The 15,680-nt window shown below is 42.3% G+C and overlaps 1 protein-coding gene across 1 annotated transcript in view; it reads left to right on the top strand.

Annotated features, from left to right (window-relative positions):
- fmn2a (formin 2a) overlaps nt 1–15,680 on the top strand; it is a 68,180-nt gene that overhangs the window by 17,083 nt on the left and 35,417 nt on the right. Inside the window, 2 exon segments of the mRNA XM_045211734.1 lie at nt 380–524; nt 4,654–4,741. Coding sequence (XP_045067669.1) covers nt 380–524; nt 4,654–4,741 — 233 coding nt within the window.

Consider the following 15,680-nt stretch of genomic DNA (forward strand, 5'->3'; position numbering starts at 1 on the left):
ACTGTAGTAATTCTCTCTGCATTCTGGGGCTCGGTAAAGCACAACATGCCAGACACTTTGAATTGTAAGTTTGAGGTACACTCTTAGAAAAAAGGGTTCCAAAATGATTATTCAGCTGTCCCCATTGGAGAACCCATTTTGGTTCCAGGTAGAACCCTCTGTGGAAAGGGTTTTATATGGAACCCAAAAGGGTTCAACCTGGAACCAAAAGTGTTCTACCTGGAACCAAACAGGGTTCTTCAAAGGGTTGTCCTATGGGGACAGCCGAAGAAACCTTTTAGGTTCTAGATAGCAAATTTTTTCTAAGAATGTATTACATCAACAGGATAAAGATCCAATGATAGAGATGTAATACAGATCTTTCTGTCTTCTACTTGAGGGATGTGAGTGGTTCTCTGGTTTGGGAGAAGATCGAGGAGCCATCAGTGGATTTTTATGAGTTTGTCGAGTTGTTCTCCAAAAGTGCTGTGAAGGAGAAGAAGAAGCCAATATCAGACACCATCACCAAGCCCAAGGCCAAACAGGTACTGTACATTGTGTATGCGTGCGTGCGTTTGTCTGTCTGTCTGCCCTTGCCTGTCTTTGGTCCCATCCCTGTCTCTGTCTCTTGCTGTCTTCTCTCCGTCACTCTAATCACTTGCCTGGGAATGACATGAGGAAGTGATGTACTGTAGCCAGACAGTGATTATGTGATGTGAGGTCTGGCTCCCCCTGGCTCCCCCTGGCTTCCAGGCCCAGTGAGGCGCAGAGCCAGTGAGTGGCGTGTCGTGAATAAACCCACACCGATGACTGGGAGACACTGTGGCAGACCAGACTGCTGCTCTGTGGCTCTGACCCAATAGTCTTACATAGCTTCCCTTCCTAAGTTTCTACTGTCCTTTTCTGTCAGCCACTGATCTAAAAGGATTTGATAGATTGAAATACCATGGTAGAGCACTAGCCAGGCACTTCAGCTCTAAGTGGTCACAGGGGAAGGGAAGATATAAAATAGGGTTTAGTAGAGTATTGGGACAGAGCCTTGTGTGTGCTCTTCCCGCTAGTGTGAGAGGGACTACCTCTGTGTATTCAGTACAGACAAATTTGATGATTGATGAAGAGCAGAACCCCAGGCTGATTCACTTTTCATACTCTCTCTCAGTCAGAGCTGCAGTGAAGAACATACACTATATATACAATAGTATGTGGACACCCCTTCAAATTAGTAGATTTGGCTATTTCAGCCACACCCGTTCCTGACAGGTGTATAAAATTGAACACACAGCCATGCAATCTCCATAGACAAACATTGGCAGTAGAATGGCTTTACTGAAGAGGTCAGTGACTTTCAACGTGGCACCGTCATAGGATGCCACCTTTCCAACAAGTCAGTTCTAATTTTTTTTTGCCCTGCTAGAGCTGCCCCGGTCAACTGTAAGTGGTGTTATTGTGAAGTGGAATGTCTAGGAGCAACAATGCGAAGTAGTAAGCCACACAAGCTCACAGAACGGGACCGCCGAGTGCTGAAGTGCGTAGCGCGTTACAATCTTCTGTCCTCTGTTGCAACACTCACTATTGAGTTCCAAACTGCCTCTGGAAGCAACGTCAGCATAAGAACTGTTCATCTGGAGCTTCATGAAATGGGTTTCCATGGCCGAACGGCCGCACACAAGCCTAAGATGACCATGCGCAATGCCAAACGTCGGCTGGAGTGGTGTAAAGCTCACCGTCATAGTACTCTGGAGCAGTGGAAACGCGTTCTCTGGAGTGATGAATCACGCTTCACCATCTGGCTGTCCGATGGACGAATCTGAGTTTGGCGGAAGCCAGGATAGCGCTACCTGCCCGAATGCATAGTGCCAACTGTAATGTTTGGTGGAGGAGGAATAATGGTCTGGGGCTGTTTTTCATGGTTCGGGCTAGGCCCCTTAGTTCCAGTGAATGGAAATCTTAACACTACAGCATACAATGACATTCTAGACGATTCTGTGCTTCCATCTTTGTGCCAACAGTTTGGGGAAGGCCCTTTCCTGTTTCAGCATGACAATGCCCCCTTGCACAAAGCGAAGTCCATACAGAAATGGTTTGTCGAGATCGTTGTGGAAGAACTTGACTGGCCTGCACAGAGCCCTGACCTTAACCCCATCGAACACCTTTGGAATTAATTGGAACACTGACTGCAAGCCAGACCTAATCGCCAAACATCAGCGCCCGACCTCACTAATGCTCTCATGGCTGAATGGAAGCAAGCAATGTTCTAACATCTAGTTATAGCAGCAAAGAGGGGACCAACTCCATATTAATGCCCATGATTTTGGAATGAGATGTTCGACGAGCAGGTGTCCACATACTTTTGGTCATGTAGTGTATGTCTGGATTCAATCAACCAACCGACCAAACAACATTTGTCACTTGGATATGAACAATAACTTTTATGGTAATAATGTAATAACATTTGTAAAGCAATTTGTATGCATTACATCGAAAGTGCTAGACATGTCTCTTACAGTATATCTTCTCATGTAATTTATTCTCTTTTATGGTCTAATGGAGACCAAATTTGCCCTCTGGTATGTGATGCAGAGGTTTGTGGGTTTCTAGAAATCCGTGTTGGCCAACGTTGAAAACACCGTATTATTGGAATGATTGACTCATGACATAGGAAAGAAACAAATAAAATATAAAGGGATGGTTGACGTAAATTAAAGATCTTTTAAAATCGGAGATTCAAATTCTGCATGTGGTATGTATGAAAACGGAAATTATTTATATTTTTTTTAATGGATCATTTACTGTCAATTAATAAAACAGTTTATGATAGAATTGTTATGATATACTGCAGGAGAAGAGTTCTTCTGTATATCCTGTAAAAATGATATACAATGTGCTATAATGATCTTCACTATGAACAGACAATATTATACTGCTGTGTAGTACCACCATTATGCACCCATAATAGCTGTGTGTCTTTTAGCATTGAAATTAAATTATATTATGTCTACAGTGTGTTTGGAAACCATTTAGCTAGATATGTAGACGTGATAGACTGTCTCTGTTTTGGCTATGGCAGGAGGCAGAGGCAGCAGTTCAGTGATGTAACTGACTCCACGTTCTATTATTATAATTTTTTATCTCCACCTTAATACCCAGCAGCCACTCTGCATACTCAGCCTGACTGTGGTCACAGAGAGAGTCTACTGTAAACCATACAGGTGTACTATCTTAATTTAATCACTCTGTTGTCGCAGACAATTGTCCTGCATAGCAGGAAATGCTAACTTGTAGTGTATTCTAGGTTATAAAGGCTTCAAAAGTTTGTAATTTCCACTTTAAAATGTAAGACTTGATTTGCCCTAACTAAAAATGTATCAACCCTACAGAAATGTCAATTAATTATAATCCACATATTAAATCAGATGCACATGTTGTCACGCCCTGGCTCTAGGGACTCTTTTAAGTTGAGCCAGGGTGTGTAGAGTTTATGTTTTGTGCTCGTTGTGTCTAGTCTAGTTTTGTATATCTATGTTGGCCGGAGTGGTTCTCAATCAGAGGCAACGAGTATCAGCTGTTGCTGGTTGTCTCTGATTGGGAACCATATTTAGTCAGGTGGTTTTCCCACAGTGTTTGTGGGATCTTGTTCCGTGTTGGTTTGTGGTTTGCACCTGTGGACGTCACGTATCGATTTGTTGTTTTGTTCGTGTATCATTTAATAAATAAGTATGTTCACCTTCCACGCTGCGCCTTGGTCCTCTATATCCGACGATCGTGACACATGTCCTGTTGCTGCAGGATTATTTTCATGTTGTAATAAACTGGTCAAATGATGATAGAACATATGTACATGATACTGTCCATGGCTGTTGGTTTATCAATATATATTACAATATATATTTAAACTTCATCAGCAGTTGTAAATGTATGTATGATTTACTTGGCACAATATAAAAGAGATTGGTGATGGATAATTATTGTACAAGATAAACAATATTTTTTGACTCCACAATCTTAAGCAGTTAACTAAATATATTTGTGATCTGCCAATCTATTCTCACATTGTTGTTGTGACATTTGACTTTTAAATAGTGGCGTCTTGCCATTGATACACAGCCTTTAATGCCTTTTGTGGTTTGTGTAATGCCTTTTGTGGTTTGATAAACATATAATCACAGAGAAAAGAGCACAATGAACGTATACTACGGTATATTTAGTGGGCCATATTTGAAAATGCTTTCCTACTTATCTCCATATGAACTGCATTATCAGCGTGACAGGTTCAAGTGATAAATAAGTCGAGATGTCTCTAAGATCTACAAATTCTAGATCCCCTCATCGAAAATATGATGTATGTGGAGAACTGATCTAGAAGGGAAAACTGTAGTTTATAAATTTGCATAATGTTTGTGGGAGAAGTGGCAACAGTTCATTTCCCATAAAAGGAAAAGATAAAGGGAGATTGAGGTTCAGTTTCGACCTGTTTTGGACTTGATCCTCTTTCCCTTCACTGTTCTCTCTCTCTCTCTATCTTTCTTTCTCTCTCTCTCGCTCTCTTCCCATCTCTCGCTCTCTTACCATCTCTCGCTCTCTTCCCCTCTCTCGATCTCTTCCCATCTCTCTCTCTCTCTCTCTCTCTCTCGCTCTCTCTCTCTTGCGCTCTCTCTCGCACTCGCTCTCTCTCAGCTGGTGAAGCTGTTGAACACCAAGCGATCTCAGAACGTGGGGATCCTCATGTCTAGCATCCACTTGGACATGAAGGACATCCAGAATGGTGAGTGGTGATGCTCCACCTCAACCCACCTCACTCAACATAGCATAATGACGTCATTGCAACCAGTTTTGCCCAGGTCGTTTCCTCAATTCATGTTCCTCGGACAAAGCATTGAACTCTCTAGACTTTTGATTCATACAGTGCATTCGGAAAGTATTCAGACTCCTTGACTTTTTCCACATTTTGTTACGTTACACCCTTACTCTAACATGGATTAAATACACATTTTCTTCATCAATCTACACACAATACCTCATAATGACAAAGCGAACACAGCTTTTTAGAAATGTTAGCAAAAGTATTCAGACCCTTTGCTATGAGACTCGAAACTGAGCTCAGGTGCATCCTGTTTCCAATGGTATTGATGAGTATACCACCTCAGTCACCGGGTTCATCAATAAGTGCAAACTATTACAGACTACAAAGGGAAACCCAGCTGCGAGCTGTCCAGTGACGCGATAAATGCCTTTTATGCTCACTTCGAGGCAAGCAACACTTAAGCATGCATGAGAGCACCAGCTGTTCTGGACGACTGTGTGATCACGCTCTCCATAATCAATGTGAGCAAGACCTTTAAACAGGTCAACATTCACAAGGACGCGGGGCCAGACATATTACCAAGACGTGTACTCAGAGCAAGCGCGGACCAACTGGCAAGTGTCTACATTTACATTTTCTACCTCTCCCTGACCGAGTCTGTAATACTAACATGTTTCAAGCAGACCACCATAGTTCCTGTGGCCAAGAAAGCGAAGGTAACCTGCCTAAATGACTACTGCCCCGTAGCACTCAAGTCAGTAGCCATGAAGTGCTTTGAAAGGCTGGTAATGGCACACATTTTACATTACATTTTAGTCATTTAGCAGACGCTCTTATCCAGAGCGACTTACAGTTAGTGAATACATATTTTTTTATACTGGCCCCCCATGGGAATCACACCCACAACCCTGGCGTTGCAAACGCCATGCTCTATCAACTGAGCTACATCCCTGCCGGCCATTCCCTCCCCTACCCTGGACGACGCTGGGCCAATTGTGCGCCGCCCATGAGTCTCCCGGTCGCGGCCGGCTGCGACAGAGCCTGGATTCAAACCAGGATCTCTAGTGGCACAGTTAGCACTGCGATGCAGTGCCTTAGACCACTGCGCCACTCAGGAGTACACATCAACACCATCATCACAGAAACCCTAGACCAACTCCAATTTGCATACCGCCCCAACAGATCCACAGATGACGCAATCTCAATCGCACTCCACACTGCCCTTTCCCACCTGGACAAAAGGAACACCAATGTGAGAATGCTGTTCATTGACTACAGCTCAGCGTTCAACACCGTAGTGCCCACAAAGCTCATCACTAAGCTAAGGACCCTAGGACTAAACACCTCCCTCTGCAACTGAATCCTGGACTTCCTGACGGGCCGCACCCAGTTGGTAAGGGTATGCAACAACACATCTGCCACGCTGATCCTCAACACGGGGGCCCCTCAGGGGTGCGTGCTCAGTCCCCTCCTGTACTCCCTGTTCACCTACGACTGCGTGGCCAAGCACGACTCCAACACCATCATTAAGTTTGCTGACGACACAACGGTGGTAGGCCTGATCACCAACAACGATGATACAGCCTATAGGGAGGAGGTCAGAGACCTGGCATTTTGTGGTGCCAGGACAACAACCTCTCCCTCAACGTGAGCAGGAAAAGGAGATGATTATGGAATACAGGAAAAGGAGGGCAGAACACGCCCCCATTCACATCGGCGGAGCTGTAGTGGAACGGGTAGAGAGTTTCAAGTTCCTTGGTGTCCACATCACCAACAAACTCTCATGGGCCAAACACACCAAGAAAGTAATGAAGAGGGCACGACAACGCTTTTTCCCCCTCAGGAGACTGAAAAGATTTGGCATGGGTCCCCAGATCCTCAAAAAGTTATACAGCTGCACCATCGAGAGCATCCTGACCTGTTGCACCACCGCCATGTATGGCAACTGATCGGCATCCGACCGTAAGGCGCTACAGAGGGTAGTGAGTACAGCCCATCCAGGACCTACAGTGCCTTCGGAAAGTATTCAGACCCCTTGACTTTTTCCACATTTTGTTACGTTACAGCCTAATTCTAAAATTGATTAAATATTTGTTTTATTCTCTACACACAATACCCCATAATGACAAAGTGAAAATTGGTTTTTAGAAATTTTAGCAAAAAAAACTAAAACTAAAATACCTTATTTACATAAGTATTCAGACACTTTGCTATGAGACTCGAAATTGAGCTCAGGTGCATCCTGTTTCCATTGATCATCCTTGAGATGTTTCTACAACTTGATTGGAGTCCACCTGTGGTAAATTCAATTGATTGGACATGATTTGGAATGGCACACACCTGTCTATATAAGGTCCCACAGTTGACAGTTCAAATCAGAGCAAAAATCAAGCCATGAGGTCGAAGGAATTGTCTGTAGAGTTCCGAGATAGGATTGTGTCGAGGCACAGATCTGGGGAAGGGTACCAAAACATTTCTGCAGCATTGAAGGTCCCCAAGAACACAGTGGACTCCATCATTCTTAAATGGAAGAAGTTTGGAACCAGCAAGGTTCTTCCTAGAGCTGGCCACCCAGCCAAACAGAGCAATCGGGGGAGAAGGATCTTGGTCAGGGAGGTGACCAAGAACCCGATGGTCACAATGAGAGAGCTCCAGAGTTCCTATGTGGAGGTGGGAGAACCTTCCAGAAGGACAACTGTCTCTGCAGCATGCCACCAATCAGTCCTTTATGGTAGAGTGAGCAGACGGAAGCCACTCCTCAGTAAAAGGCACATGACAGCCCGCTTGGACTTTGCCAAAAGGCACCTAAAGACTCTCAGACCATGAGAAACAAGATTCTCTGGTCTGATGAAACCAAGATTGAACTCTTTGGCCTGAATGCCAAACGTCACGTCTGGAGGAAACCTGGCACTATCCCTACGGTGAAGCATGGTGGTGGCAGCATCATGCTGTGGGGATGTTTTTCAGCGGCAGGGACTGGGAGACTAATCAGGATCCAGGGAAAGGTGAATGGAGCAAAGTACGGAGAGATCCTTGATGAAAACCTTCTCCCGAGCGCTCAGGACCTAAGAATGGGGCGAAGGTTCACCTTCCAACAGGACAACAACCCTAAGCACACAGCCAAGACAACGCAGGAGTGGCTTTGGGACAAGCCTCTGAATGTCCTTGAGTGGCCCAGCCAGAGCCCGGACTTGAACCCGATCAAACATCTCTGGAGAGACCTGAAAGTAGCTGTGCAGCGACGCTCCCCATCCAACCTGACAGAGCTTGAGAGGATCTGCAGAGAAGAATGGGAGAAACTCCCCAAATACAGGTGTGCCAAGCTTGTAGCGTTATACCCAAGAAGACTTGAGGCTGTTATCACTGCCAAAGGTGCTTCAACAAAGTACTGAGTAAAGGGTCTGAATACTTATGTAGGTGTGATATTTCTGTTTTACATTTTTTATAATTTAGCAAACATTTATTAAAACCTGTTTCTGCATTGTCATTATGGGGTATTGTGTGTAGATTGATGAGGAAATAAAACAATTTATAATCATTTTTAGAACAAGGCTGTAACGTAACAAAATGTGGAAAAAATCAAGGGGTCTGAATACTTTCCGAATGCACTGTATGTGTTAAAAGGTTATTATAGTAAACTTAAAAACCAGAGTGGCGCAGTGGTCTAAGGCACTGCATCGCAGAGCTAGCTGTGCCACTAGAGATCCTGGTTCGTGTCCAGGCTCTGTTGCAGCCGGCCGCAACTGGGAGACCCATGGGCGGCGCACAATTGGTCCAGCATCGTCCAAGGTAGGGGAGGGTTTGGCCGGCAGGGATGTGGGTTTGTTTCCCACAGGGGGCCAGTATGAAAAAAACATGTATGCATTCACTAACTGTAAGTCGCTCTGGATAAGAGCATCTGCTATATGACGTAAATGTAAAATGAAATTAAAACTAATCATGACATTTTTTTTGATTAAACTGAAATTAAATAATTAACATGAAAAAATACAAGTATACTGAAACTAATGTACAATAAAAACCATCATGAATTATGGTCTTTTTATTTTGTTATTTTTTGCCTTACAACCTGGAATTAAAATGGATTTTTGGGGGGTTTGTATAATTTGATTTACACAGCATGCCTACCACTTTGAGGATGCAAAATATTTTTTTATTGTGAAACAAACAAGAAATAAGACAAAAAAACAGAAAAATTGAGCGTGCATAACTATCCCCCAATTATAGCTGGAAGTCTCTTGGGGTATGTCTCCATAAGCTTGACACATCTAGCCACTGGGATTTTTGCCCATTCTTCAAGGCAAAACTGCACCAGCTCCTTCAAGTTGGATGGGTTCCGCTGGTGTACAGCAATCTTTAAGTCAAACCACAGATTCTCAATTGGATTGAGGTCTGGGCTTTGACTAGGCCATTCCAAGACATTTAAATGTTTCCCCTTATACCACTCGAGTGTTGCTTTAGCAGTATGCTCAGGGTCATTGTCCTGCTGGAAGGTGAACCTCCGTCCAAGTCTCAAATCTCTGGAAGACTGAAACAGGTTTCCCTCAAGAATGTCCCTGTATTTAGCGCCATCCATTATTCCTTCAATTCTGACCAGTTTCCCAGTCCCTGCCAATGAAAAACATCCCCACAGCCTGATGCTGCCACCACCATGCTTTACTGTGGGGATGGTGTTCTCTGGGTGATGAGAGGAGTTGGGTTTGCGCCAGACATAGTGTTTTCCTTGATGGCCAAAAAGCTCAATTTTAGTCTCATCTGACCAGAGTACCTTCTTCCATATGTTTGGGGAGTTTCCACATTCCTTTTGGCGAACACCAAACGTGTTTGCTAATTTTTTTCTTTAAGCAATGGCTTTTTTCTGTCCACTCTTCCGTAAAGCCCAGCTCTGTGGAGTGTACGGCTTAAAGTGGTCCTATGGACAGATACTCCAATCTCTGCTGTGGAGCTTTGCAGCTCCTTCAGAGTTATCTTTGGTCTCTTTGTTGCCTCTCTGATTAATGCCCTCCTTGCCTGGTCCATGAGTTTTGGTGGGCAGCCCTCTGTTGGCAGGTTTGTTGTGGTGCCATATTCTTTCAATTATTTAAAAATGGATTTAATGGTGCTCTGTGGGATGTTCAAAGTTTCTGATATTTTTTTATAACCCAACCCTGATCTATACTTCTCCACAACTTTGTCCCTGGCCAATATTTATCCCCATAATGCAACACACTTTGAAAGGTGGTGACCAATAATGGTCACCGACTTCACAAAAGTGATCAGCTCGAAACCGCCCATTGACTTTCTATATTTTATAGACTCACAAGATTACATTGCCACAAGCAGTACAGGATATATTGGGCACATTTGATCAGAAACATTTTTAACTTTACAAAAACCATGTGATCAAAGGTCATGCAGTTTTTGATTAAGTTGCCTTCAAGTCACTGCAGTTGCTTCTCACCAACTGCACCATACAGCCAATGCCTGGCTAGTGGGAGGCACTATTTGTCAACAAATCATTAGGGACTTTTTGGTGGGGACAGGTATCCCCTGTAGCTCAGTTGGTAGAGCATGGCGCTTGCAATGTCAGGGTTGTGGGTTCGTTTCCCACGGGGGGCCAGTATGAAAATGTATGCACTCACTAACTGTAAAATGTAAAAATGTGTACCAATACGAACGTGACCAAAGACGTGACTAAAACAGGAACCAATTCTAAAGCTACAGGCAGAACAAAATGAAAGTGAAAAAAACCCCATTAAATCCCCACTTATCTCAAGCAGACAGATTTTGGGCGAGGTAAAACCTCTCGCTTTGCCTCTTCCTCTCTGACTTTGCTTTCACACAGTCACACAGAATATCTGCGCATGTGCACCGGTGCATTTCACGCTGCTACAACGTGGTAGCTACAGACCAAAACAGCTGAGAAGTTTAGCCTCGCAGTTCAAAGCTCCTGGTTGTTGCGTAAATTGACCCACTACTACTGTTTATTTTGTGCATCTGGGTAACAAATAAGTACATTACTGTGATTGTTTTCAATTAAAATTGTCAAAAAGGAACAAAAATAGCTTCTTAGCAAAGTGCAATTTCTGAAGCAAGAATTTCGCTAAGACTCTCGGGGAGTGGTTTGAGTGGGGAAGGGAAAACTGAAAACGATCTGTTATTGGCAGGTTTGGAACTCTCTTTTTACTATTGGTCTATTAACTCATTTACTGCCTGGTGATGACTCCAGACAGTCTAATACTCCATCCCACCAAAACAGGTTGAAATTCCAGCTCTTACATTAAAAGGGCATTATCATAATTTTTCATAATTTCACAGTATTTTAGTGTGGAAATATATATAAATCACGTTTTTGACTGCTATCGGCCTTTAAACCTAACCTAACCTATGACCTGATCCATCACCTTATGCATTGTGGCAAGAAGGGACATCACAAAAAATACACAACACATAAATGGCTCCTAGCCTCCCACTCACAGGCTACATTCTGTCCCTAAAACTGAAATTAAATAGAAACCTAAAATAAAATATATATTTTTTTATAAAACTTAAATTTAAAAAACAAATAGTAAATCAGATCTGAAAACTAACTGAAACTAAACTGAATAAAAACGAATAATAATCTTAAAACGTATAAAAATAAAAAATAATATTAAAGCACAAAATTGATTAACTTTGATGTGTTACCCTCAAATGAGAGGCCTCATTACCGGGTTATCACTAGACTTTGAAGTATAAAGGATGTATGATTCTCTTTCTCTCTGTGTGTATCCATCTTTCATTTAGTTTACCATATTCACTTTTATCCTGCTCTTTCTCTTTCTCTTTCTCTCTCTCGTTCTCTAATCTATTGTCACTGCTCCTTAGTCTAAACGGCTTTGTTAAAACAGAACTACTCCAGAATGGATTCTCCTCCTGTTATAGTCCTCTGATTGCCTTGCCATTCATCCCTCATCCATGTGTCTAAACATTGCTTACAAGATCGACGCTGGGGACGGTCTGTCTATCCTATAAGTCCTCTCTATAGGCTTATCTCAACAGGAGGAGGTACTGAAATACATTTTGGGGATGTAGAAACGCTTTCAGTGTAAACTTAAATGACTAAAATCAAATAGAAACTATTTAGAAAATATAATGGACCTATATATTTTTTAATAATAGCCTATAAACTTTGAGAACAAACAGTGCCTATAGGAAGTCTACATCACCTTGAACTTTTTTCAAATTTGTTGGGTTACAAAGTGGGGTTTAAATAGATTTAAATGTAATTTTTTGTCATTGATCTACCAAAAATACTCCATAATGTCAAAGTGAAAAGAAATTCAACACATTTTTACAAATGAATAAAAATATTTTTTATGTGTTTAAAGTCGTTGAATAGGGGGTGAATTAGTTGTTAGTTCAGAAGTAAAATTTGGCTTAACAAATCACATAAGTTATATGGACTCACTCTGTTTGAAATAATAGGGGTTTGCATGATTTTTGAATGACAACCCCTTCCTCTGTCCCCCATACATACAACATCTGTAAGGTACCTCAGTCAAGTATTGAATTTCAAGCACAGAATCAACTACAAAGACCAGGGAGCTTTTCGAAAGCCTCATAAAGAACGTCAGTGATTGGTAGATGGGTAACAATACAAAATCTGACATTGAGTATATTTGTAAGCATTGTCAAGTTAATAATTATGCTGTGGATGATGTACTAAACAACCCAGAAGCATTAAACGTGCAGTCGTCCTTCTCAACTGAGCTGCAGGACAGGAAGGAAACTGCTTAGGGATGTCACCAAGGGCGCAAAACAGCTACAGAGTTCAATGGCTGTGATGGGAGAAAACTGAGGATGGATCAACAACGTTGTAGCGACTCTACAATAATGATCTAAATGACAGAGTGAAAAGAAGAATAAAAATACACAGAATAATGATTTTCCAAAACATGCAACAGGGCACTAAACTAATACTGCAAAAAATTAAGAAACTTTTTGGCCTAAATGCAAAGCCTTATATTTGGGGAAAATCCAACACAACACATCACTGAGTAACTGCCTCCTTATTTTCAAGCGTGGTGGTGGCTGCATCATGGTATGGGTATGCTTGACATCGGCAAAGACTAGGGAGTTTTTCAGGATGAAAAGAAACGGGATTGAGCTAAGCACAGGTAGAATCCTAGATGAAAACCTGCTTCAGTCTGCTTTACACCAGACACTGGGAGAGGAATTCACCTTTCAGCAAGACAATAACCTACAACACAAAGCCAAATCTACACAGGAGTTGATTACCAAGAAGACAGTGAATGTTATTGAGTGGCCAAGTTACAGTTTTGACTTGAATCTGCTTGGAAATCTATAGCAAGACCAGAAAATTAAAATGTGAAGAAATCCAAGTGGTGTGTAGACAATAGGCACTGTACAATAACCAAAATAAAAGACAATCAGGCCACATTGATTTTGTTATAATGTTTGAGCATAAGAACACAGCATTAGTCAGGTCTAGAATTGTAGGAAACTAGTTTTAAAATGGCAATATTTTCTCTCAGCTCCATGGCTAAATGTATAGAATTGCAGGATATTGGCTTTAAAGGTCCCACACAGTCAAAACCATGTTTTTAATCAAATTTTATGATATTTGGATGAAACCAGATCAAAATAGGATGACCAAAGTGTGAAAAATTACTGTTGCTGGTACATTGATAAAGTTTTATCATAAAGTTACTGGCCCCCTCCCCTGTGTCAAAAAACTTGAATTCAAGAGGCGGGATAGATGTCAGTTAGACATCATTGATAGTCATGATTTATGAAAATGGTCTGGCAGTCAATATATACAGTACCTTCGGAAAGTATTCAGACCCCTTGACCTTTTCCACATTTTGTTACGTTACAGCCTTCTCAAAAATTGATTAAATTGTTTTGTGTTTCTCATTAATTTACACAAAATTCCACATAATGATGAAGCAAAAACTGGTTTTTAGAGATTTCTGCTCATTTATAAAAAAACAAAAACGGAAATATTACATTTACATAAGTATTCAGACCTTTTACTCAGAGATGTTAGATCGGGTTCAAGTCCAGGCTCTGGCTGTGCCACTCAAGGACATTCAGAGACTTGTCCCGAAGCCACTCCTGCATTGTCTTGGCTGTGTGCTTAGGGTTGTTGTCCTGTTGGAAGGTGAACCTTCGCCCCAGTCTGAGATCCTGAGCGCTCTGGAGCAGGTTTTCATTAAGAATCTCTCCAGTGGTGGTTATTTAGTCTTCTATTTGGCTGAAACTTTCATAAAACACTTCTGTGCGATGTAGCCTTCCTGTAATACTTTAGAGTGCTAGTGATCGTGCTTGGCGCAAGAGTTGGCGCCTGGCTCAGTGTGGTATGGAGGATGCTGGCAGATGGTGCTGGGTTTGGTCATGAATGGGACGTCTGATAGAGATGATATGGGCCTTTTCTACTCAACCCTGTTTGAGTCAGTAACTAGAACCAAATTAGTGAGAGTGAGAGAGCAGGCAGAGAGAAATAGAGAGCATGCGCAGAGAGGCTGGCCCTGTGGTGACTATGGAGGGAGTAAGAGTGTGAAGGGGTTGAGGGTGAAGCAATAAGCAGAGCGAGAGAAACTGGCAGACACAGTGTAGGGTGTGAGAGACAGATACAGTTGAAGTCGGAAGTTTACATACACTTAGGTTGGAGTCATTAAAACTTGTTTTTCAACCACTCCACAAATGTCGTGTTAACAAACTATAGTTTTGGCAAGTCGGTTAGGACATCTACTTTGTGCATGACACAAGTAATTTTTCCAACAATTGTTTACAGACAGATTATTTCACTTATAATTCACTGTATCACAATTCCAGTGGGTCAGAAGTTTACATACACTAAGTTGACTGTGCCTTTAAACAGCTTGGACAATTCCAGAAAATGATGTCATGCTTTAGAAGTTTCTGATAGGCTAATTCCATTTACATTTTAGTCATTTAGCAGACGCTATCCAGAGCGAATTACAGCATACATTTTTCATACTGGCCCCCTGTGGGAATTGAACCCACAACCCTGGCGTTGCAAGCGCCATGCTCTACCAATTGAGCTACAGGAGACATCATTCGAGTCAATTGGAGGTGTACCTGTGGATGTATTTCAAGGCCTACCTTCAAACTCAGTGCCTCTTTGCTTGACATCATGGGAAAATCAAAAGAAATCAGCCAAGACCTCAGACATTTTTTTATAGACCTCCACAAGTCTGGTTCATCATTGGGAGCAATTTCCAAACGCCTGAAGGTACCACGTTCATCTGTACAAACAATAGTACGCAAGTATAAACACCATGGGACCACGCAGACGTCATACCGCTCAGGAAGGAGATGTCTCCTAGAGATGAACGTACTTTGGTGCGAAAAGTGCAAATCAATCCCAGAACAACAGCAAAGGACCTTGTGAAGATGCTGGAGGAAACAGGTACAAAAGTATCTACATCCACAGTAAAACGAGTCCTATATCAACATAACCTGAAAGGCCGCTCAGCAAGGAAGAAGCCACTGTTTGGCCATAATGACCATCGTTATGTTTGGAGGATAAAGGGGGATGCTTGCAAGCCGAAGAACACCATCCCAACCGTGAAGCACGGGGGTGGCAGCATCATGCTTTGCTGCAGGAGGGACTGATGCACTTCACAAAATAGATGGCATCATGAGGAAGGGAAATTATGTGGATATATTAAAGCAACATCTCAAGACATCAGTCAGGAAGTTAAAGCTTGGTCGCAAATGGGTCTTCCAAATGGACAGTGACCCCAAGCATACTTCCAAAGTTGTGGCAAAATGGCTTAAGGACAACAAAGTCATAGTCCCATGTAGCTCAGTTGGTAGCCAGGGTTGTGGGTTCGTTTCCCACAGGGGACCAGTATGAAGAAAATAAAATGTATGCACTCACTAACTGTAA

This window comes from Coregonus clupeaformis, chromosome 1 (assembly GCF_020615455.1).
Source record: "Coregonus clupeaformis isolate EN_2021a chromosome 1, ASM2061545v1, whole genome shotgun sequence".
Taxonomy (NCBI): Eukaryota; Metazoa; Chordata; class Actinopteri; order Salmoniformes; family Salmonidae; genus Coregonus; species Coregonus clupeaformis.